General features: G+C 40.7%; 1 protein-coding gene across 2 annotated transcripts in view; it reads right to left on the bottom strand.

Annotated features, from left to right (window-relative positions):
- Positions 1 to 26392, bottom strand: part of CD226 (CD226 molecule) — a 94749-nt gene that overhangs the window by 9797 nt on the left and 58560 nt on the right. For both annotated transcript variants that reach the window (XM_015122175.3, NM_001042643.1), the window contains 2 exon segments: positions 23868 to 24212; positions 1161 to 1263 (listed from right to left, as the gene is read on the bottom strand). In XM_015122175.3, coding sequence (XP_014977661.2) covers positions 1161 to 1263; positions 23868 to 24212 — 448 coding nt within the window.

Raw genomic sequence — 26392 nt, 5'->3', positions numbered from 1 at the left:
TGTGTGGGTGGGTGTGTGGGTGTGGGTGTGTGTGGGTGTGTGGGTGTGTGGGTGTGTGGGTGGGTGTGTGGGTGTGTGGGTGTGTGTGGTGTATTTGGTAACATTACTGAAGGAGGGGAGTGCAGATGGACATATTCACTTACCCAGCAAACATATATTAAGTGTCTTGATATGCCAGACATGCAAAATAGAGACATCAAAAGTGTGGCCCCTTCCTCCCTCCCTTAAGATAACACTTTAGCTGTAATACATTATAAGGAATAATTTCAACCTGCTATGATTACAGCAAAGATATGTAACAAATACCTACACAAGTGAGTTGATAAGCACAGGAGAGCTACAAGGGGAAGAAAAACTCAGCCAAGAATACCCTAGAAAATGCCCAACTGTGCTACAATACAGTAAAAGATTTTTAATTTTTAATTTTTGTTATTGACAGGGTCTTGCTATGTTGCCTAGGCTGGACTTGAACTCTTGGGCTCAAGCAATCCTCCAGCCTCAGCCTCCTGAGCAGCTGGAACTTCAGGCATATATCACTGTGACCAGCCAATAAAAGATAAAAAGAAATTTAGTATAGGCCAAATGGCTCCCTGCTCTCTCTAAGGCAGCACCCTCCAATTCCTTCTTCTCAGTAATTTTTAAGCACTTGGGTTTCTTGGTTCTGAGAATATACAACTATTTGAAATTATGCTGTTTGCTTATTGTGATGTGAGCTTCATTATGTCTTGTTCACTGCTGTGCACAATAAATATTTGATAAATGAATAAATGAAGGCTTTATCACTGTTAAACCTTGTTCTTCCCCTTCTCAGAATCTGTATCCATCTCACGCTGTGTCATACATGCACACACACACCACCCCCTCACTAACAGCTTTTTCCTTGGAGGAGGGGGAAGACAGGGCAGGACAAAGAGCAGAGGTATCAGGCTGAAAATAAAAGGGGCAGACCACCCGCTTCTACTAACTCTCAAATGAACTATTCCAGCTCTCCCTGTAACATCACCACAGCTACTTCTCCTCCTTTGTGTTAGAACAGTGCTCACAAAAATATATACGTGAATAGTGAGACAGCTTGACAAATTACTGGGTTATTAATAGAGAACCTCTAACATCGGAATGACTCACACTGAGTAAGATTCAGGATAAGTTGCACTACTCACCTGTTAAGGAAAATGACAATGATGGTGGTAATTGAGATAACAAACAACAACAATAAAACTGTCCCTCCAGTCACAAAGCGGGTATATTGGTTATCGGTTTGACCTAGGAGAAAAAAAATATATATATATTGTAGGAATTAGGAATTCAGCCAAAGGCAGTAAAAAGTAAGGCAGGAAAATAAAGAAAAGAGACATTAATTATTGAGTAACAAAAACAAAGAATCCAACAACAACAACAACAAAAAAATAGAATGAGCTACAGGAAAAAGATAATTTTTCTTTTAGAGTCTCCTAAATATTTCTAACTCCTAATAGATTTGTATTTGTTTCTTGATTAAGCTGAGTTTTACACCTTAAGAAGAACAAAAATATAAAGAGCATGCGTTTGCCAAAGACCTCATTCAAATAAGCTGCCAATCATATACACAAAATCTTTTGTAGAAAAAATAACTATTACAATAGTAAATAGGCCTGGTGGAGTGGCTCAGGCCTGTAATTGCGGAGGTTTGGGACAGTGGATCACTTGAGGCCAGGAGTTCGAGACCAGCATGGGCAACATGGTGAAACCCCGTCTCTACTAAAAATACAAAAAATTATCTCAGTGTGGTGGCACACGCCTATAATCCCAGCTACTCAGTAAGCTGAGGCACAAGACTCATTTGAACCCTGGAGGCAGGGTTGCAGTGAGCTGAGATCACGCCACTGCACCCCAGCCTGGGCAACAGAGAGAGACTCTGTCTAACAATAAATAAAACAGTAAATACACAAAGATTATCTTTTATGCCTGATATATTAAGTACATTCAACATACAACAGAATATAACTTTGATTTTTATAAGCATAATTTAAAAAAGATATTTTCTATTCAATTTGGTAATGAGAAAAAAAAAATCAGAAAAAAAAAATGTTACCCCAACTCAATGTCTGAAAATTTACCATGGTCCAATAATCTGAAATTCTCATCCTAAATCTTTCACAATTCAACTGACCGACTCCAGCAAATTCCTTACTGTGTATATGTCTCTTCATTTGTCAACTGACGGCAATGGCAGCAGCCCTAATTACATCACAGAATTGTGATGAGACTCTGATGAGTCAATATTCACAAGAACAATCAACTGCGATTAGAGAAATGTCCCCTCTGGAGTGTGAGGCCAGTGAGGTCAGAGAACATTTTATCTTTTTGTTACATCCTTCTGCCCACAACACACCTCTCACCCCGCAACCCACAGAGCATGTTGTGAGCGCCTCCCACAGAGAAGAATCCCATCAACACCTGCTGCTGGGAATGGGATTGAATTGAAACCCAATGGTCTTTGTTGCTGTCTCTCTTCGGGAAAGCGAACCTGTCAATCACCCCACGGTTAGGATGGGGCCAGGCTCTGAAACAGCAGCACAATTTCCCTTCCTCCTGAAATCAAAGCTTGAACGTTTGTACCGTGACACCCAGGCTGTCTGGAATCCTACTGCATCCTGAAAACCACGCCTGTCAACCAATTCTTCCCCATCTTTTCCCCAGATAATTTCTTCTCACTTTATCCACTACTTAGCTGTATTTTTTTCATAAGAACTCAAAGTATAGACCCACTTATTCTTTTACAAACTTTACTGCAAACAGAAACTAAGACAAATAAGCAAACATTTTATTTTTAAACTTTTTAAACCTAGATTCCACAAATAAGTGAAGTCATGCAAAATTTTTTCTTTCTGTGTCTGGCTTATTTCACTTAGCATAATGTCCTCAAGGTTTATCCACCTTGTCACACATGACAGGATTTCCTTGTGTTTCAAAGGGTTAATAGTACTCCACTGTGTCTATGTACCACATTATCTTTATCCATTCATCTGCTGATGGACACCTAGGTTGCATCCACATCTTGACTACTGTAGACAATGATGCGATACATACACGGTGCGGGTATTCCTACAAGATACTGATTTCATTTTCTTTTTTCCTTTGTATGTAATACCCATCAGAAGGATTGTTGGTTCATATGAGTTTATTTTTAATAGTTTTTTGAGATGGAATTTTGTTCTTGTTACCCAGGCTGGAATGCAGTGGCGCAATCTTGGCTCACTGCAGGCTCCTCCTCGCAGGTTCAAGCGATTCTCGTGCCTCCGCCTCCAAGTAGCTGGGATTACAGGAGGCTGCCACCAAGTCCAGCTAATTTTTCTATTTTTATAGAGATGGGATTTCCCCATGTTGGCCAGGCTGGTCTTGAACTCCTGACCTCAGGTGATCCACCTGTCTTGGCCTCCCAAAATGCTGGAATTACAGGCATGAGTCACCGCACCCGGCCTATTTTTAATTTCTTGAGGAACCTATGACCTGTACCAATAATGGTTGTACCCATTTACATTCCTGCCAACATTGTACAAGGGTTCCCATTCCTCCGCATCCTCACCAACACTTGCTATCTCTTGTCTTTTTGATAATAGCCATTCTAACAGGGGTGAGGTGAGAGCTCACTGTGGTTCTGATTTGCATGTCCCTGATGACTAGTAATGTTGAGCACCTTTCCATATACCTATTGGTCAGCGTTATGGCTTTGGAAAAACGTCTATTTTTACCCACTTTTAAATTGGGTTGTTCTTTTGCTATGAAATCCTGCCATTTGTGACAGCATGGATGAAGTTGGAGGACATTATGCTAAGTGAAATAAGCCAGATACAGAAGGACAAATACTGTATAATCTCACCTGTATGTGGAATCTAAAAAAAGTCAAGTTTATAGAAGCAGGGAATAGAACAGTGGTTCCCAGGAGGTGGAGGTGCAGAAAATAGGGAGACGTTGGTTAAAGGGTACCAAGTTATAATGGGAACCTACTGTAGAGTATGGAGGATGATACATGAGTTAATTAATTGTGGTAATTATTGCACCATGTTTATATACATCAAATAATCACATTGCATGCCCTGAATATATTCAATCTTTATTTGACAGTTAATTATTTTTTTAAAAAATTTAAAGCAATTGTTTTCTTTGGGCTTTTTTGTATTTTCTAGATTTTCTAGATGATGTGTTTCTTTTGTGATTGGGCAAATACAGTACAAAAAATTTAAAGATCTGCATGCTTAAAAAAGAATATTTTATCAAATCTTAGTGCTTAAAGTACAGGATGTAGAGATCTTTCTTTAAGAAATAGATTCAGAATACTTAACAATGAAGATGGCTTTCTTTATTAAGGTCTAATTTATATGCATTTAACAGTATAATCCGCTTGAAAGTACCACCCCTTGTGAGACACTGTTCAATTATAAATCCAAATTTCAGATGCATTGTTCCATAGGTCAATACGTTACCTATTTGTAACCTCTTTGTAGTAATGTTTGACCTCTTGGATTAAATCCATTTATTCACTCAGTCTTTAAACACAAAGTATTTCACGGTGTACTGTATGTCTGGTACTATAGACAAAGTGGTAGGTAAAAACAAACTTGACACCTGTGTAGGAAAAAACTCTCAAATTGTGTTTTTCCTCTGCTCTCACACTACCACAGAAATAATCAACAGATTTCTGTGACCAAAGATGTAGGTGGTTTTCCGGTTTTCCCCACACACCAAGTAACAGACACCAGCTGAGTGTCCGCCAATTCAAATCTGACACAATCTACCTAAGGATGGTATCAGATCCCACAGGTTCGTGGCTCAGTCCCAAAGACATCACCCGCCCCCACCTCCATTGCCAACCCTGCCCTTCAGACATCAATTGTGAGTCCAGGCCTCTAGAAATTTTTTTTTTTTTTTTTTTTTTTTTTGAGACAGAGTCTTGCTCTGTCACCCAGGCTGGAGTGCAATGGCAGGATCTCAGCTCACTGCAATCTCCTCCTCCCAAGTTCAAGTGATTCTCCTGCCTCAGCCTCCCAAGCAGCTGAGATTACAGGTGCCTGCCACTACGTCCAGCTAATTTTTGTATTTTTAGTAGAGACGGGGTTTCACCATCTTAGTCAGACTGGTCTCGAACTCCTCACCTAAGGTGATCCGCCCTCCTCGGCCTCCCAAAGTGCTGGGATTAGAGGTGTGAGCCACCGCACCCAGCCCCAGGCCTCTAGAACTTCTGACCGATGGGCTTCAAGCTGGGGTGCCCAAGACCCCTTTTTCAGGTTTGGTTAATGTGGTGGAGCCACTTACAGAGCTCAAGAAAACACATTTGTCAGTTTAATATCAAGGATATTGCAAGGGATACAGATGAAGAGATTGGTAGGGCAAGGCACGTGTAAAGGGGCACAGAGCTCCCATGCCCTCCCTGTCCACGCCGCCCTCTAGGAGGCTCCATGCGTTCAGCTGTCCAGAAGCTCTCCAAACCCCATCCTCTTGGGTTTTTATGGAGGCTTCATTACATAGGTATGACTGACAACCCTGTAGAAATGGGATTGGGCAAAAAGCATATCATCTAAACCCAGGAAGGCCTGTCCAGACTTTAGGTATGGGGTGGGATCCTCTCTGGAATGAGGGTCTTTTGACCCATATTCAGTTTAGAGTCTTACCTTGGTCAGGAGAAGGGACAGGAGAAGGTCAGAGAGAGTTTGTTTCCTGAGGCCTAAAGTGTCCCAACACTATAACAAGGACCATGGGAGTTTTGAGCCAGGACCTGTGGATGAAAACTTACAGATCTGCATATCCTAATACCACAATAGCTGATTTAGTGGAACATATATTGTTTTGAAAACTCCTAGACAATTTAAAAATAGTTTGGAAAAAAGGATTTTTTCTTAAGCAATAAAGGTGAAATAAAGCACGGGGTCAGGTAGAGATTCAATCCAGAGACATTTCAATCTAAAGTGGCCCAGGCTGTAGCCGACATGGCTTCTCACTCCACTCCCTGCCCTGCTTGCAGCTTCCACATGAATGACCACCAGCTTAGAACAAGGCTGGGGTAAACTTGCACCTTGCTGGGCCCTGTATGGCTGGGGAAAATAAAAAGGAAAAGCAAATGGGTACGGATGCTTCAGGAGTTAATCAATAGTTCATAACATTTACTTTTTTAAGTTTTGCTAATAGATCTCAGATTGAGTAATGTTAGCCCTGAAGCCCTTCTCCTTAAAAAAGAAGATTTCCAGAAGCCATTTCTCTGCTAACTTTTTTCACTTATATCTCAATGCTGTGTTGATTCATAGGAGGACAAAAGTGTCTTGAACCATAAAACCATTATTTTTCCTTCCATCACAAAAGATAAATACAGTTAAAACAATTTAAAGCAAGTCAGTGAAATATATAAATGAATAATTTACTCCAGGATTGTGACCCTCTAGGCTACGTTTCTGGCAATGACAAGTATTTATGGCTGAGTTATAAACTCTTAGAAAAGGCTCATGATAGAAATATTGCCAGTCCCTTCCCTCAGAGTTCGGCAGGCAAGAGCGGCCATTAAAGTCTATAGCTTATCCTCTATTAGGGCTGGGGTGGAGTTAGGGAGTGAAGAAATCAAGTCACTTAGAACCTAAATAACTGGGCCAAAGAACACGCCAGGGAAAACCCACAGATCCCGACTCTCCAACATCCAGCATTATGCTGGAAAATGCAAATTAAAACCGCAATGAGAGACCACCTCACACCTGAGGCTTTTCTCAAAAAGATGAAAGATAACAAGTGGTTTTCTCCGCCATCATGGTGTGTGTGGTTGACTCCATTCCTCGCCATGTCTTCTCACAAGACTTTCGGGGTCAAGCAATTCCTGGCCAAGAAACAAAAGCAAAATCATCCCGTTCCCCAGTGGACTCAGATGAAAGCTGGTAATAAAACCAGGTACAGGTCCACAATGGAGCCACTGAAGAAGAACCAAGCCAGGTTTATACGGAATTACACGTGAGATGGCACGCAGGTTTACGCCGTGTCAAGGTCATGATCATGTCGCCATATCGAGCTGTAAATGTCACCACTGTCTGGAGAGTCAAACATGTTTTATTGGGAATATGTTTTTTATCTTTGTTTATATGCTCTGCACTAGTAGGTAGGTTCAGTAATAAATATGTGAGAGCTTTTGTTTCAGAAAAAGAAAAAGGAAAGAAAGGAAAGAAAGAAAAAGAAAGGATAGAGAGAGAGAAGAAAGGAAAGGAGAAGAAAAGGGAGGAAAGAAGGGAGGGAGGGAGGGAGGGGAAAGAGAAAGGAAGTAAGGAAAGAGAAAGAAAAGAGAGAGAGGAAGGAAGGAAGGGGAAGAAAGAGTTGGCAAGGGTATGGAGAAGACAGAGAACCCTTGCATACTGTTGAAAGACAACAAATACAACATAATCTCACTTAAATATGGAACCTAAAAAAATTAGTATCTTAGAAGTAGAAAGTAGAATGATGGATACCAGAGGCTGTACAGGAGGATGGGGAGGGAGATAATGCGAGCTGTTGGTCAAAGAGTACAAAATTTCAGATATACAAAGGGAATAAGTTTTAAGCTTTTTTTTTTTCTGAGACAGAGTCTCGCTCCATCACCCAGATTGGAGCGCGGTAGCACAATCTCGGCTGGCTGCATCCTCTGCCTCCCGGGTTCAAGCAATTTTCCTGCCTCAGCCTCAGTAGCTGGCGCTGCAGGCACCCGCCACGACGCCCAGCTAATTTTTGTATTTTAGTAGCGATAGGGTTTCACCATGTTGGCCAGGCTGGTCTCAAACTCCTGACCTCAAGTGATCCACCCGCCTCGGCCTCCCAAAGTGCTGGAATTACAGGCGTGAGCCACCGTGCCCAGACAAGTTTTGAGATTTATCATACAGCAGAGTGACTATAGTGAATAACAATGTATACTTAAAAATAAACGAGAGTAAATTTCAAATGTGTCACCATAGAAATCATAGGTAAATGAGGTGATGGATATGTTAATTGGCTTGATTTAATCACCCACATTGTACACACATATCGAAATATCACAGTGTACCCCAAAAATATACACAAATATTGTCAACTAAAAATAACATTGATTTAATTTTTTTAGATTTTTAAAAAAAGAAACTGAAATATTAGACCTTGTTTTGTGTACAGATGGACCATAAATAGTAAGTGAGTTCACACAGCGGATGTGGGTGATCTGACAGATTCTGCATTATTAGGTCATTCCAAGTTTTGACTTTCTATATAATGTAGACAAATATTCAGCGTTTGTCCCTCTTTAGACACTGGTTTACTGAAAACACAGAGATTAAGAAGAAAAGCCTTGGGGCCTAGTCCTGTCTTCTAATTATTTTCCCTGGAAGACCTCACATAGGACACTTAATGTTTCAAACAGTTTTTTTGGCAACTGCATAGTGATGATAAAATTAACCACAAGGGTAGCTATGAGATTTAAATCAAGCATGTAGAGGTGCTTTCAACATTTTAAGCGCCAAACAATTTAAGTTATTAATCGTGCATATTATATATGCATTTATATTTTATGTAGACACACTGCAAATGAGGGTTAAACAGATAACTTGTTTCTATTTTTTTCCATGTTGAGATGTCACATTGAAGTAGTCGCGCACAGCAGAGCATGCTTTCTCTTGCAGCTAGACTCCCTTCCTGGGGAAAGGCACAGGTACTGTTGATAAACATCTATACAATAACTGTTGGCCTTGGCAGACCACTGGAAATAACAGCAGCCCAAAGTGTGTTGAACTTTCCTGTATGCCTGAAATATGCATCACGTGGATGTTGGTATGGTAATATTATTCCAGGTTTTCAAAGGTCAACTTTCTTTGTCCAGATAAATCAGTTTTATACTCCGTATTTCAGAAACCTTTCCCTGTTTTATAGCAAGAAAGTCCTGGAGTGTAAATTATTTTCACAGAATTAAAGGGCCATGGCTTCAACGTCAAATCCTTCTTCTGAGTAAATAGCAACTACTCTTCCTCAAAACAAAAGTATTACCAGGTTTTAACTAAGAAATATATGGCCCAGATAATCTAAATGATTTTCCTGTCATTATAGAGCAAACCAATGAGGGAAGCAAGTTTCCCACCTAATGTACAAATTTTGCCTCAATTTGCCTCTCTTGATGGCTAATTATAGCAAAATTTGTATATCAGCTGGGAAACTTTCTTTATATTGAAAATACTTGTCCCAAATAGTTTAAACACTATAAAGGTGTCAGGCCTCTGAACCCAAGCCAAGCCATCGCATCCCCTGTGACTTGCACGGATATGCCCAGATGGCCTGAAGTAACTGAAGAATCACAAAAGAAGTGCAAATGCCCTGCCTCGCCTTAACCGATGACATTCCACCTCAAAAGAAGTGAAAATGGCCGGTCCTTGCCTTAAGCGATGATATTATCTTGTGAAATTCCTTTTCCTGACTCATCCTGGCTCAAAAACTCCCCCACTGAGCACCTTGTGACCCCCACTCCTGCCCGCCAGAGAACAACCCTCCTTTGACTGTAATTTTCCTTTACCTACCCAAATCCTAAAAAACAGCCCCACCCTTATCTCCCTTTGCTGACTCTCTTTTCGGGCTCAGCCCACCTGCATCCAGGTGAAATAAAGAGCCATGTTGCTCACACAAAGCCTGTTTGGTGGTCTCTTCACACGGACGCGCATGACAAAAGGTCTATGTCAGTTGACATCTTTATGCCCTAAGATAGCTTGTGTGTACATTTTACCTACACAATATAGAATGACTACATTAGCTACTTTACTTTACATTAGCTACTTTACTTTACATTAGCTACTTTTTCTGGCACCAGAGTGTAGCATCATTCAGTACTGTGGGCCATAAGTTCTCTACAGTGACTGATGAATGGCAAGGGTATTTAAGTCAGCACATGAGAACAAAGAGATAGGAACATTAAATTGACACATTTATTGAGAAAAATGTTACGGCTGACTCTTTTGTATTAGATGTCTCACATTTTTACCCAAATATTTCTAAGTCTTATACTTCTTGCACATTTACCTCAATTTTTATGAAGACATTATTTAAGGGAGACTATACAGATGCGTCAAAGGTCAGACTGTCAAGAGTCACACATATCTTGCTCACTGTCTTAGTGAATTAGTGTGCAGAAAAGAGTTCATGTAGCAGGACTGGATTCTAAGTAATCCTCCTGCCTGAGCCTCCCAAGTAGCTGGGACCACAGGCACATGCCACCACGCCCAGCTAATATATATTTTTTAATTTTTTGTAAAGACAAGATCTCGCTATGTTGCTCAGGCTGTTGTTGAACTCTAGACCTCAAGCAACCCTCCTGCCTTGGCCTCCCAAGCATTGGGATTACAAGCAGGAGCCACGCCTGGCTCCGAGGGATTACTATGGACACTTGACTCCGAGTCAAAGCCGAGTCAAAGCCGAGCCAAGACTGTTTCTGTGTAGTCTTATTTCTAGTGCTCTTGTATTCATGTTTGTGAACATGTCTTGATTGAAATCAGGAATTAGAAATTAAATACCAAGTCCATAAAAAAGAAAATGAAGGAGATGCAACAAGTTCTCTGCTCGGATAACCATAGCAGTGAGACTTTCATGTAGATACTGTCACCTTTGGCTCAGAAAGTGTCTCTTGGGAATCTGGCTTCCTGTTATAACAGAAGTTCTTTTACTTTAGAACAGTTTTTTATAACAACAAAATACTAGAAAAATGGCAAAAACAATAGACTATGGAATATTGAGGGAAACAAATGAGGCAGGTGATGCTTTGTAGTGAGTGAGGAGACCAAATTCAAACAAACGTACAAGAGTATAATGGCACAAGGTAATTTAAAGTGGGGATGAACCATCTTGTTCCTCATTATAGCCCACCACATAGAGCAAAGTACAAGACTGGGTGCTCAGCGGACACCAGGACAGCCACACGATGGTTATATCTATTATCCTCTGTTTAGCAAGGCAAAGAAATATGCTATCCAGCTTCTAATTCTTTCCATCTAAAAATTATAATTTTAAAACTTGACACATAAAAGCAATAAGCGTTACTAAACTTAGAAGATTCATGTATATAAAACATCTCATTACTTATTGCCCATAGAAATAAGGCCAATTGTGTATGTAAACTGTGTTTCAAATAAAACGAGTATGAGGATGCATATGTTCTTATAACAATATAATAGAAATATCATCTTAAAATGAGCCATCAAAATTAAAAGGCAACCAACATGCTATTTCGCGAATGTGTTCAGGCTGCCCCTCCCCAGGATCTCGGATTTGCTGGAAGGACACACAGCGCTCAGCCCGCAGCCACGCCCACAGCTCAGGTTTATGACAGCAGAAGGATCCGAAGCAAATCAGCAAAGGGATGAGCTGCCTGAGCAAAGTCAGAAGGACTGGCTGATATCCCCGAAGAAAGGCAGGTGTTTAGCATAAACCACATGGGTTGTATAAAGAGTTTAGACAGAATAAGCCACCCTATCAGTTAGAGAATGGTGGAAAGCCTCCAAAAATCCAAGTTCCCTCATGCCCACAGACAGCCAACCTTTCAGGCCGGCCAAAGGACTGTAGTCCTAGGGCTGGATGACAGAGCAAGCCCCTGTCTCTAAAACAAAACAATACAAATGACCACATGGAGCCTTGTGGCATATCACCCTGATTCCTAGGCCTGGGGACGAGTCCCAGGAATCCATGTCTTTCAGCAAGCACACCGGATGACCCTGATGTCGGTGTTCCACAGAATGGCGTGGAGAAGCACCGCTCTACTCTAGGAAGCACCTTCCAGGGGAGCTCCGGCAGCTGAGCCCCAGCCTGCCTGTGCATTTCTCCTCCCTCCTTTCTTAGGGTGTTGACTTTAGAAAACTTGTAATTGGCAGTTTTGTCTCTGTCTCTTTGAAAGACATGCACATCTTTTTAACAGCCAGATGAGTCTCTTGTAGCTTTTGATGGAGAAATGTCTTTCTCAAGGACCTGGGAGCCATCCCTTTGAAATGTAACCATCAAGGAATACAGCACCCTTACCTCCCGATCTCTGAGAGGGTAGAACACTGACTACCACAGGCACCTCACTCAAGGTGCAAAAGTACCTCCTGTCATAAAGATGTGAGAAGTTTGTTTTTCCTTTGGATAAAGCCAATTGTTAGCTAACACATACAGTCACCCCCAATTACCAGTTGAATCTAGGATGAAGCATGTGTGACAAATGTTTGACAAGCCTTCCTCCTCGAAGACTAGTTATCATTCATCTTTAGGGCATGTGTGTAATGGGTTGTATCTACCTGGCTGTATGAGAGAGTGAGATTTCTTTGTCTTTGCAGTCTCTTAGGAGGTTGCCTGTAACGTGCATCACATTCTGATTTAGTGCTTATTCAATAACAAAATTAATTTGTTTTCTACCTTTGTGGAGCAGTTTTCTGGGTAGGGAGGAGATTTTGTTTCTAATTATATTTCTCCAGCACATTTTTATTATTACTGTTGTTTAATCAGGTATAACGCTACATTACAGTGTTACCATTATGCTTATCCTCAGGAAATAGGAAACCTTCCAAATGCTGTAGTGAAATCAAGATGAACAGCCTGGTGTCTGCAGGTTGCAACAAGACACACAATAGGCATACCATACCATTTAAATACATGATGCATTTAGCTGTACAATATAAACTACATCAACATGAGAGAACATATGTGTTCGGAACGTTTTAATATGGAAAAGAAACTTTTGTTTTCGGGGGGAAGATTTTAGAGGTGAAGCCCTCACTGTCGCTAAGGAAGGAGGGACTAGTATTCTGATTACTCCAGCTCTGGTTTCAAGAAGCCATTACGGTCTGAGTACAAGAGAAGAGAGCAGGATTTGAGTAGAAGAGAAGAAGAGAGAAGCCTCAGAAGGAGGAAGGAAGGGTGTGCTTGGGAACTTTTAGCAGATTCCTGGAAAGTTCAAGGGAGTGGGCTTTACCACACAGGAGGAGTCCAGTGGGTGGATGTGGTGAGACTGTGAGGACAGGTGCTTGGCAGTGGCCAGAAGCTGTGCCTGTGAGACCTGAGCCATCACCAGGTCTCCTTTGCCCAGAGGCTACTCCTAAAGTTCCCCTAATCTGTTCCTGGTGTGGATTTGACTTCACCAGCAATCAGCACCTCCGCTCCAGGCCGTCACACCTGCTACCTGATTGTGCCTGTCCCTCATGGCATTGTGTGAACAGCCTGCCTCACTGTGACTCCATGATGTGCACAAGCCCCTGGAAGGAAGACAGGAAGGTAGAGGAGAACTTCCCCCCATAGCACTGGAGTCAGCCAAAGGACCCTGAGCTGAAATAAAATAGTGGGAGACCACACATCCCCCTCCCACTTCTTTGCCTAAACTTGCTCTAGACGTTGGTTCAGCCTGAAACCTATCACTTGTATAAACGTCTTGAAGAAGGACGCTCTGCAGCTCCACTGTCACCAGCTTCTGCTGTGACGAGTCTCCTGATGAGAGTAGTTTTTCTCTTCCACTTTGAGCAGAAAAGTAGTGCTGGGGCCACGAATAGGAACTCTGAAGCCAGTCACCCTGGATCTGAATTCCTGCCCCTCTGCTTATTAGCGACCAAGCCTGAGATAAGTCTCGTCAACTCTCCACGCCTCGCTCTCCACAGACGTCAAATGTGGGCAGTCAGGCTGCTGTGACAAGTGAATCAGTAATTACGAGGAAATTCTCAGAACAGCCACTGGAACACATAGAGACATGGTATGTGTGTTTATCATATAGCGGCCAAGACAAAGCCCTGTGACACATAATTTTTAGAACAGCTACCTATAACTTTTTCTTTGGGTCCTTAGAAAACTTCAAAATGTGACCAGGTGCGGTGGCTCACGTCTGCAATCCCAGCACTTTGGGAGGCTGAGGTGGGCGGATCACCTGAGGTCAGGAGTTCGAGACCAGCCTGACCAATGTGATGAAACTCCGTCTCTACTAAAAATACAAAAATTAGCTGGGCATGGTGGCAGATGCCTATAATCCCAGCTGCTTGGCAGGCTGAGGCAGAAGAATCGCTTGAACCCGGGAGGAGAAGGTTGCAGTGAGCCAAGCTCATGCCACCAGCCTGGGCAGCAGAGTGAGACCCTGTCTCAAAAAAATAAAAATAAAATAAAAATAATTTTTTAAAAAAAGGAAACTTGAAAATGCAAACTATATAGCATTTACAAAGACCTATATCTAAAGGTGATACCTTTTCAGAATACGAAATTCAGCAAGCCTTAGGCTGAATATTTACCTCCAAATAGTCTATTCAATTTTAAACCATTTTATGAAAAAAATTCACTAAGTGCTCTACAAAACATGAAAGCCTGTGCCTGGCTATAAGAAATAATAACTCTAGGAATAATTTCAAAATCTGCCGCTTTATGCTCTAGAGTTTAATTACCCATCTCATCTCTCTTTTTAAAAAAGAGCTAATAATTTAAAAAGGAATTACATTATTAGATTTCAAAACTGATACCTTTATTTGCTGGATCAGGAAGAGAAAATAGTCAATATAAAAGCAAAATGATTTGTTTGGATTAAAGTATTTGGGATTTGGCATATGTGCATATGGTAAGTGTGGTTATAAAATTACCCATACAATCATGTGTATTTGTTGAGTGTTTACCATATGGCAGGTTGAAAAATAAACTTGTTACTCCTCCAAACAAATATTCATAGATATCTCAGTTCATACACCTATACACACATACATACACACACACACAAATTAAAAGAGTGAATAATCAATGCTAATGCTCCCCATAAGATGTGAAAACCTGAAGATACAATGACATCAGGTACTTGGTGAGCCCATATTTTTATGTATACACTTCCTTCCATTGGGTTCATTTACACATTACATCCCACAGAAAATACCCCACCCTTGGTTTTGGTTTTTGTTTTTTTTTTTTTTTTGAGACGGAGTCTCGCTCTGTAGCCCAGGCTGGAGTGCAGTGGCCGGATCTCAGCTCACTGCAAGCTCCGCCTCCCGGGTTCACGCCATTCTCCGGCCTCAGCCTCCCGAGTAGCTGGGACTACAGGCGCCCGCCACCTTGCCCGGCTAGTTTTTTTTTTGTATTTCTTAGTAGAGACGGGGTTTCACCGTGTTATCCAGGATGGTCTCGATCTCCTGACCTCGTGATCCACCCGTCTCGGCCTCCCAAAGTGCTGGGATTACAGGCTTGAGCCACCGCGCCCGGCCACCCCACCCTTTGTTTATGAAATCTTCTCAACTCAACATCTACTTTTTATTTTGCCCGTGTCCATCATCATCACAATAAGGTTTTTTTTTTTGTTTCACTCACTGTCCAACATAGCTAAGGCCATTTTCACTTTCCACCAATCCAACTGAGAGTATTAGCATTTCAACTTGATACTTGTGAAAGAATCTCTCCCTGAGAGTTAATTAATTAAACTGCCACTCGTATCTAAAGGATTGTGAACACCATGGCCTACCTTTGAGTTCTACCAAAGTTAAAAACATTGAATTAATCCTGGAAATGAATTTGAGAGTGCTCAATGAAGATTGCAAAATATTTATTTTACAAAAGTTGTACCAAAAAACTTATATTCCTCTGTTGAATAAATGCATTTTTAAAAGCCCTGAATCATTTTAGTATAAATAATAACTTAAAGATACAAATTGGGGTTCAAAGATATACCTCTACTTAGGACAGATCTGTGTTTATTCTTCATTTTCCGTCCTCTTAAACAACATAGTCCTCCACAAACCTAGTACATCGCCTTTGAATATTTATCAGGAGCCTTGTCAGTAATGTTTGAAATACTTCAGATGAAGTTCAAAGTGATCGACTGATTAATTGAGTTGTAATACTTAAATCAGAATTTCTATTAAGGATGAAATACTATTAATCTTATAAGAACTTTTTTTACATTTTAAGTAATTTTCTACTTGCCTTTGGAGAAATCTTTGCACGATCATTTATGTTCAGTTTTTAACAAGCCTCTAAGGGACAACCTCAAGCTGTTCACAATTCCCAGGTGGTTTTAGAATGTAAATTCCATATGTGACAATAAAGTATAAATGGTTATTTCACAGTCAGAGTCATTTGAAAGTCTCAAATAAACGTGGCCATGCATTGACTATTTTTTACCTTTTTTTTTTTTTTTTTTTGAGACAGGTCTGGCTCTGTTGCCCAGGCTGCAGTGCAATGGTGCAGTCATAGCTCACTATAGCCACTAATTCTTGAGCTCAAGGGATTCTACTGCCTCAGCCTCCCAAAGCACCATGTGTGAATTTTAAGTGGGAAGAAAATCAGTACATTTGTCTAAATTTGAATCTCTACTTGTAGTCTACATTCCCAGGTAGAGAAAAACTTTATAAAAAGAGTTGAAAATTCAATCCGAGGATAAAGGTCCACCTGTAGAACAGCAGTTCCTAGGATCAACTGCTTTTTTTTTTTTTTTTTTTTTTTTTGAGACAGAGTCTCACTCTGTCGCCCAGGCTAGAGTGCAGTGGCCGGATCTCAGCTCACTGCAAGCTCCGCCTCCCGGGTTCACGCCATTCTCCTGCCTCAGCCTCCCGAGTAGCTGGGACTACAGGCGCCCACCACCTCGCCCGGCTAGTTTTTTGTATTTTTTAGTAGAGACGGAGTTTCACTGTGTTAGCCAGGATGGTCTCGATCTCCTGACCTCGTGATCCACCCGTCTCGGCCTCCCAAAGTGCTGGGATTACAGGCTTACAAACTTGCAGTTTATAGTGGCGTTCTGTTAGAACTTGCTTTATGTACATGAGGTAGCAATATACAGTCAACAATGTTCTTCATATAATAGCATCACCAAATAAATTCAGCGTGTGACCTTTCAGAGTTTCATTCCCTCTGACAATAACTTATCACTATTATTCAGTTCAATATCTTACTTATCTATACAAATATAGTATGTATCAAAAATGACTGCAGGCAAACATTCTAGGTTTTTGTGTGTTCAAAAAATGAATAGATTAATAGTAGGGCTTACAAAATAAATTAACTGACCGGTTTTATTTTTGTGATGCAATATATCATTTAAAAAATGATCTGGGCAGAGGTAATGATAAAGTAAAGATGCAACGACATAATAGCCATGATTGAGTAATCAACTCACTTGTGATGCTGGAAACTATGTTTCATCTGGATACCCAGTTTCACTGAGAAAACTAAATTGGGCTGAAAATTGTGGTTGATCTGTTTCAGTAGAGGCTATTTTAGCTTGTGAGCAGTGACACGGTGCTCTGGGATTCTGGTCGTGTGGCTCCATGATATAAATTAACTGTCATGGACATTTTACTTTCCATGTAGGTAAAGATAATAAAAGGCTGAGGTTCACCACACAATGTCATGGAAAGGGACGTATCTGTCAGCCCAGTGCACACCAGCTCAGACAGTCCTCATGTCTACAAGCTTCATATCCATTCTAAATTCATAGGAGTGGGACAGAAGTTTCTGGATTAATGGAATCCTTAAAAAAAAACAAAACAAAACAAAACTGTCTTGTCTACAACCTGAAACTCTTCTGGAATCCAAATGGAATGGGAGCAAACTGGTTGGTTTTTGACAGAAATAAAAGGCCAAGACAATAAGCAAAATTTATTTCCTTTCTTCAATAATGTTATAATCCAACTCAGGGGCACAGAGTCTCAAAGTCAGCAACCTTCCCCAAGGCATCTACAGGCAAGATTTATAATCTGTGTAAATAAGATGTATCATCTACATAGGATGTATTTATGACTTACAGCACTCTATTCCCCCATCCTTCCTCCTTGTCAATCTTATACCTCACATCTTCCCAGAAGAAATATCTAGGAAGATTCTCTTAGCTTTGGCACTATGATTTCCTAGTGAATACTTTGTAATCTTAATTTACTAATCCCATTCTTCTATTCAGATGACCAGCAATTATGTGCCACTTATACTAAAAATTCAAAAGAAGAAAATGAAAGTTAAAAAAGTAAATAGCCCCATCTGAAAGTTAGATATGTAAACAAGAGTTCATGAAAGTTTTTTTCTCCAAACATTGCAGTTGATCTTTTGAAAGGTCAGTGTCTTTGATCAACAATCAGTAAACCTGAAAGGTTAAATGTTGAAGAAAAAAAATCTGGAAAGAGAAGAGGTAGAAAGCTTAAAATTAAAATGGACACAGACCCTACTAGAATGAATAGAAACATTAACATAATCAGTCAAGAACACTTACTGGGCATATTCTGAAAAGATGCCTTGACAACTTTAAGGATATGCCATAATCCTTAATCTCAATTTCTGATAACAAGAGTTTGGAACATTACAGACAGATGCAGGCCAGGCATGGTAGTTCACACTACCAATCCCAGAACTTTAGGAGGCTGAGGCAGGGGGATTTCTTGAGCCCAAGACCATCCTTGAAACCCAAAAATACAAAATACCAAAAATACAAAAATTAGCCAGTCTCATAACCCAGTCTCAAAAAATAAATAGATAAATACCAATAGTAGCAGTTATTAAGCCACTTGAGGGTAGCAATTTTCAGACTACAAAAGTTTGAGAAATTCAAGATGCTTAATATTTCAATGACGGGGAAGCAGTTTGGTCTGATGTGGAAAAAACATAATGACATTGAGACCTGGCTGAAACTCTATAGGAAAGAAAGTAAATGTGGTGGAAACTTCATCGGTCGGTTAGAAAAAGGAGAAAGTAGGAAAGTGTGAGTGTTTTGAGGCAGTGGAAAGCACAAACTGAGATTCAAATCATGCTGACAGAATCCCTCTCCCCTGTGCAGGACACCTTTGTGCCCAGCCTAGGTGGATCGGGGGCCCATGATCTATCACGGATGCCAGGACCGGGGTCTCCACAGATGAATTCTACCAAACTTTCTAGGAATTAATGCCAATCCTGGGTTTAGAAACAGTTCTACATTATCATGTGTAATCAATAAATGATTTCATTCTCTTAGAAAAAAAAAAAAAAAGAGACAGTTCTAAACTCAATTTATGAGACCAGCATCACCCTAATACCAAAACCAGATAAAGACACCACAAAAAAAAATAAAAAATAAAATAAAAAACACCTACAGGCTGGCCTGGCATCCCTAATGAACACAGATGAAAAAATCCTCAACAAAATACTAGCAAACTCAATTCACCATCACATTAAATGGATTGTATATTCTAATCAAGTCCGATTTATCCTGGGATGCCAAGATGGTTCAACATATGTAAATCAATCAATGTAATACACCGCATTAACAAAATGATATAAAAAGGCCACATGATCATTACAATAGAGCATAGAAAGCATTTGACAAATTCAATATCTTTGTGTGATAAAAACTCAACAAATTAGGTACAGAAGGAATTTACCCCAACACAATAAAGGCCATCTGTGAAAAGCCCACAGCTAACATCATACTGAGTCATGTAAAACTGAGAACTTTTGCTCTAAGATCAGGAACAAGACCAAGGTGGCCACTTTCAACACCTCTGCTCAACATAATACAAGAAGTCTTCATCAGAGCCATTAAACAAGAAAAAGAAAACAAAGGCATTCAAATCAGAAAGGAAGAAGTAATATTATCTCTGTTTGCAGATGACATAATCTTACATGCATAAAACCCTAACAATGCCACAAAAAACCTAATAAATGAATTAAGAGGCAGGACACAAACTCAACATGTAAAAATCAGGGCCAGTTGCAGTGGCTGACGCCTGTAATCTCAGCACTTTGAGAGGCTGAGGTGGGTGGATCATGAGGTCAGGAGATCCAGACTATCCTGGCTAACATGGTGAAACCCTGTCTCTACTAAAAATACAAAAAATTAGCCGGGCGTGGTGGCAGGAGCCTGTAGCCCCAGCTACTCGGGAGGCTGAGGCAGGAGAATGGTGTGAACCCGAAAGGCAGAGCCAAGATCTCGGCAGTGAGCCGAGATCATGCCACTGCACTCCAGCCTGGGCGACAGAGCGAGACTCCATCTCAAAAAAAACAAAACAAAACAAATCAGTCAGGTTTCTGTACACATGTACACAAACAACAAACTGTCCAAAAAAGGAATTTTTAAAAAATCCCATTCCCAGTAACAATAAAAAGAATAAAGTACTTAGGAATAAACTTAACCAAAAATGTTAAAGACTTGCACACTGAAAATTATAAAGCAACTTACTCTTTCTTATTGTGTTGCCATCTTTGCTCAAGAACTAATGGTGGCTTTGCTAGACAATTATATGAGATGAAGGTTTTCACTGTCATCACTTAATTTAGCCTACCTAGTTCTATATTAATATATAAATTAGACTCTCCGTACCAACCTAGTAATTTGACTACAGTCTCCCAGGCACCATCTCCCCATTCCTCCTGCATATTTGGGGTTACTCTTCATAACCTGTTTCACCTCGTTCCTCAGCTCTAATCATCAATGCCTCATTTGAACCTTGATGATCCCGCCTGACTGGTCTCATTGGTGGAAGACGACTGTACAAGGACATGAATAATTATACTTATCAATGGCAAACAGAAGTTTGTTCAATATTAGCCTCCTCCAGCAACTTTCTGCAAGAGCTGATTTTATTTCTTTTGTCTTCATTCTTTTTATAATCAATAAGGTCAGTTTAAACAATAGTAGTCTACACATCATTTAGCTAACATTAAAAGATTTGACAAATTATTTTAGTGGCACCTAAAATACTTCTTTTACGACAGATGAAAATCCGGAGGATATTAAGGGACAAAAATAACTGTAGTCACTGTCAATAAACATACATTCCCCTGCGCTCCCCCCGCCCCACTTTCCTTGCCCTTTGGTCCCTGCAAGTTTCAAATTCAGGAAAGTCAGTCTGGAACTATTTCATTCTACATTTCAGGTCATAAGTGCAAAGGACAAGAGAAACCTATTTCTTTTCATTCAGCAAAGAAAGTCGATGGTAAATTTGAGTTCAGTTCTTGCTTCTGCTATTTTCTCCTCTATTCAAAACCAATCAAGGCCTGGATACCTGACCTGCTGGTTGGCAGAGGTCCTCTGTTGAGTGAGCTGGTACTTGTCTGAAGATGAATGTAGGCAGGTAGGAGTCAGGGGAAGAGCCCCTCTCTGTGTGTTGTGTCTGTGAGGGTGAGGGTGTGTGTGTGTGTGTGTGTGTGTGTGTGTGTGTGTTGTGTGTGTATGAATATAAGAGTCCTAAAAATTTCTCTTTTAGATCCAATGCTATGTGCTATAAAAGAAGTTGTTGAGAACTAACAAAAGTATGTACAGCAATTTATAAAATCTGTGACAATCACCTTTCCCTTGGCAGTTGAAATAAATTAAATCTGTTCCACATCTTATATCTGTCTCTCTGCTTTAATCTCATTGATTTTTGACCAAAGAGCCTCAAGACTTGAAATAATCAAATTGCACCAGAGAAAACACAAACGATCTGTTTTGCTTTGCATCTAAGTTTTTATATTCAATCTTTCACTTATAAAAATTGAAAAAAGGAATTAAACAGAAAAGTACAGTCAATGGCTGTCATCTTCTGTCAATGATAACTTTTGACTAATGGATACAAGGTCCAGTTGACATTCTTTGAATCTGTCAACTGAATGTCAAAAAGCCATTTGCAACTGTTCAAAACACATGGACACTAACAATACTGGCCATTACATTTAGTCATCTGCATTTCATTGGCAGATTTTGACACTGTTTATAATTTACATACAAAGAAATAGTTCTGTGCAAGAAACTTAGTCATCTTTGGACAGATGAATGACATTTTTTACTGATTAGTAGGAGTTAAATAACCATAGCTCCTAAAAATCTGTTACCTTCATTTTCTTTATAATTTGATGTTTACAATTACTTTTTCAGCATATAATGAACAAGATCTTATATGTGTTTGAAAATGATTCTTTATGACATTTTTCTGAATAAAACATTTTCTTGCCTTGGTCTCTAAAAAAAAAGGGTCAGTCTCTGTTTTCACTGTTTCCTTTTCCTGAGAGTTTAAAAAAATACTTCCGTAATGCAAGGGGTTTTTAGGTAAGAAATATTTTTTGTCTGTGTCTGAAGGAACAGAGTCAACATTTAAAATGAGGAGTCTCTGCTAATTCTTCCTCCCCCAAATATTTCACCAACCACTCATCATTTTCATTACATTCTAAGTTCAATGTATGTCTCACCACAGTTCCTACCCCTTTTAAGAGGAACAAGGGAGGCTTGATGTGGTCCAGGGTGATTGTGTATGAAAAGACACTATCCCCTGAAAATGCTCTCTTTATTATACACAGAGCTATAGTGGAGGCTTCTGTTTATACGAAACCTTTTCTTCTTCATTTGCAGCACAGGAAGAAGTATCAGTTTACAATATGAGCAGAGTCTATAAAGGGACAGCCAAAGCCTGGCAAGCATTGGCTCTGCAAGTCTAACATAAGTCAAAGGTAAATGAACTGGCTGAAAGCATGTGGAAGGGAGGAGGGAAGGGAGAAAAGAAAAGGGAAGGGGACAGAGTGAAAGAAGGAAGGAAGGGCAGGAAAGATGGAAGAGAGGGAGGGAGAAAGGGAGGAAACTGTAATACAGGCCTCTATACAGAACTCTGTAGGGACCTCTATATTTGTACTTCTGTAAATGAAAAAACAAAAAACACTTTTTCTCACAATCATACAAAGTGGATCTAGGTGTTGTGGGGGCCGGAATCTTACACAATTTAGGGCTTCATTGTGACAAAAGAGACAAATGCCTAATATACAAATAGTGCAGTGCCTTGGAAAGGGGCCTGCTCAGGTGGGGGGGTGGGTCGGTGGGAGGGAGGGAGGGAGGGGTGAGGAAGAGAGGGGGAGAGGAGGGGAGGGGAGAGGAGGGGTGGGGAGGGGAGGAGAGGAAGGGAGGGGAGGGGAAGAGAGGAAGGGAGGGGAGGGAGGAAGGAAACGAAGAAGGGAGAACAAAGTAAAAGGTAAAAACAAATTATTTTCTCTTCCTTGTCCTGACAGGGAGGAAGCTGGCCCAGGGAAGAGCTGGGAGAGCCTGGGAGGGCCTTCCTCCCTCTCAACTGTAACACAGGCCTCTACACAGACCTCTATATGGGCCTTTCTGTATTAGCACTTCTGTAAGTGAAAGAAATTAGTTTTTCTCATAGTCATGCAAAGTGGATCTAGGTGTTGCAGGTCCTGAAACACAATGCAGGGCTTCATTGTGACAAAAAAGACAAATGCCTACTATACAAATAGTGGGGTGCCTTGGAGGAGGCCTGCTCAGGTGGAAGCCCCAAAGGCCAATTTCACCAGCACAAAGATTATACTCAGTAATGGTCGCCAAATATCGAAGTCAGTAGTTCTTAGAGTGTGTTTGGGGGTCCCTGAGGATCCCTGTGTCCCTTTCAGGGATCTGCAACGTCAAACCTATTTTCCTAGTAATATTAAGAAGTAACATCAGTCTGTTTCCACATCCACATCTGAAAAAAACTGAGAGAAAAAAAGGCTCCAGTCTGGCAAACTGGCAACCGCATTCTTAAACACCTGTTGAATTGCACTCAACGCAGCCCTGATTCAGCCATATCAACCCAGCACTGTCTTGTTATTGCTGGGGTACACGGGGATTCTAATACCTTATCACCACCATCAAAAATGTTCACGTAATTGGGAAGATAGGAGTTCTATAGCTGAAACATGAAGGTGGGCAATATCATATGTTTTTCAGCCCTTTGCCGATTTCTTTTTAAGTTTCAGGATGGTGACAGATAAGAACATTGGAAAGATTTTAACGCTGGATCTGAGACTGATGGATTCACAGGATAAATAAATACTAAATACTAGAATAATGGCCAGTTCACCTTATTCAGCCATTTAAAAAAATGTTGAATATGCACATTCAATGAACGTGTTTACCATAAATAAAAACAGACCAGCCCACAGGGTTGGCTTTTTCCACGTGTGGCACTGGAAGACGTCTGGGGCTTACTCACCCTCGGCTACGGTCAATCTCATCACGAAGGTTTCGTTTTCTCCTGCACTGGCCTGCAAGTGGCAGCGGTAAAGCCCCGAGTCTGAGGCCGTGACGTCGGGGACGACGATGAAGCTCCAGCTTCCGTGGCTGCAGTTGCTCACTATTTGTCGTGGGAACTTGGAGGTGAAATTTCTGCCGTGGACCAAGTCACAGTAAGTTAAGAGGTCGATCTGATGGGGCTGGATCTTTTCCCACCTCACTTCCTGCACAGGCCACGTCATCTGAGGCTGACAGGTGAGTGTGATATTCTTTCCAGGTTCCGAGACAATGTGGCTATTTGGTGGCACAGCTGCCTCAAAACCATCTGAAAAGAAGAAGTAAATGATTAGATCCAGGTTGTCAAATTTTGGGACACCCAAACCTAATCATGAAAATGACTGGTGACGTTACCTAACACAGTTTCTTCCATTGTGAATGACCTATTTATACCACATTTTTATAAGAGAAAGCATTTTTTTTAAGTCCGGGAGATAAATAGAAAAGAGGATATGACTGTTCACACATAGCTCTGTAAGTGTTACTCGGTTACCCATGTAGTGAGAAACATAGCCAAAACCCCTGGTGCTTTTCTTGGTACTGATCGTATCAAGAGGCTGAATTTGACAAAGAGACTGTTATGCAATAATGCTGGGCTGGCATCTCTGACACTGACCTAGAGTATCAAATGTTCAGGTTATAATCATTCTGGCTAAGATTTCGACAGTCATGAAAAAGATACCCAATCATTCTCACTGAATACACACATGATCTCGCTCTTCAGATATACAAGTTTGTCTTACATGTGGGTAGAGTAGGGCCCCACATGTGGTATCAATTCATGGTATCATTCCATGAAAGTCCCTCAGTATTCTCCCACCTTCCTGACACCATTTCTGGAACTCCTAGCACAAAGTACTCAGTAATTGTCACCAATTATCTGTCAGTTGTCCTGAGAGTGTGTTTGGGGGCCCTCGGCATCTCTGTGGCCCTTTAGGGGATACACAAGGTCTAATCTATTTTCCTAGTGATATCTAAGATGAAATTTCCCCTCTTCATTCCAGTTCTATCACAAGTATACAGTAGATATTTCCAGAAGCTCCGCCAGCTAGTGGTATGTGTGCTTGAAATGTCTTAAATTTTGTTCAAGATTAATTTCTAATACAGTAAACATGACAGATATGACCTATGTAAACAAACACTCCCTGAGGGCCTTCAATAATTTTTAAAAGAGCATAAAGGGGTCTTGAGACCACAAAGTTTGGGAACGTGATCTAAAGAATAAACTGCGGTAATTATTTCTCAAAATGTAAGACAACCCAGCAAGGTAACAAGCGGATCTATTTATTAGCGATGAACACCTTCTTTCATCTGATAGCATCACTAATGCCAATAAATTCTGACCTGCTGTTTCAGTACAGAGGGAGGCCTGGGCAGTAATGATGTCACGGTGCTCTCTGGCACTAAGGGAGAAATGTAAAAAGTGGAAAGTCATCTGTCACTTCAACAACGTGACAGTTTCACTCAGGGCTGGTCCAGGCGCCATTGTCTTGGCATACAAACAAAAGAATAAAGAAATAGAGAAAGAGAGAAAGGAATGAGGGAAGGAGAAAAAAAGAGAAAAAGCAAAAAGGAGGGAGGAAGAAAAAAGAAAGGAAGGAAATGAAACAGAATAAAAAAAGAGCTGTCACATTTCAAAAGAGAGAATGAAAGCAAGTCTAAAGTGCAGTCAGACTTGCTGTCTATTGAACTAGAATATCATGTTCACCTACGATAGTTCAGCTGCACCAAAAAGTAGCTTCTCATCTTCAGCATGCGGTTCCATGTGTCAAAATGTTGTAAAGAGAAAACCACAGCACTCCAGTTTTCTCCACTGTACACCCATTTACCAAAGGTAGCACTTTACCCACATAATATGCACCCGGAAAACAGTTCATCTCTAAGTAATAAAGCAACATAAGAAAAGGGGAAGAAAGAGAAGGAAAGGAAGAAAATTCATTAAGAAAAGGGAAAAAAGGAAATAAAAACTTAAGAAATAAAAGGAAAATTTAAAATTAAAACAGGGAAAGGAAGATGTGAGAAAAGAAAGAAATGAGTGACAACATAAAATCAGACACTAGCACACTATATGGAGAAATGAAGGAATATAAAAGAAATGAAAAAAAGAAGGAGAAATCAACTTTCACGTGAGCCCTTCTGGCCCCTGGGAAGTAAAAGGCAGTGTGGATGCGTGTCCTCAGTGCTCACACGCACACTGTTTTGTTTTTCTTCTTCTTCTCCTCTCTGGATGCCGCCCCGCCCAATCTCAGGAACTTCCTTTGTCTGCCTATCTAACCATAACCACGCTCTCAGGCCCCTGTGAACCTGCTGACTTGGGTTGAAACAGGGGTCTTCTCATAGCTGTATCTGCATTTTCACAAAGGACAATGCAGGAAGCAATGGGGAGAATTCTAGAGGGGATGCAGCTGTCTTTGGGGAGCAAAATGCAAGGAGGTTACAGCAGAGGCT

The sequence above is a fragment of the Macaca mulatta genome, chromosome 18 (assembly GCF_049350105.2).
Source record: "Macaca mulatta isolate MMU2019108-1 chromosome 18, T2T-MMU8v2.0, whole genome shotgun sequence".
Taxonomy (NCBI): Eukaryota; Metazoa; Chordata; class Mammalia; order Primates; family Cercopithecidae; genus Macaca; species Macaca mulatta.
The sequence above is the reverse complement of the archived record's forward strand: the minus strand, read 5'-3'. Positions and strand labels throughout refer to the sequence as shown.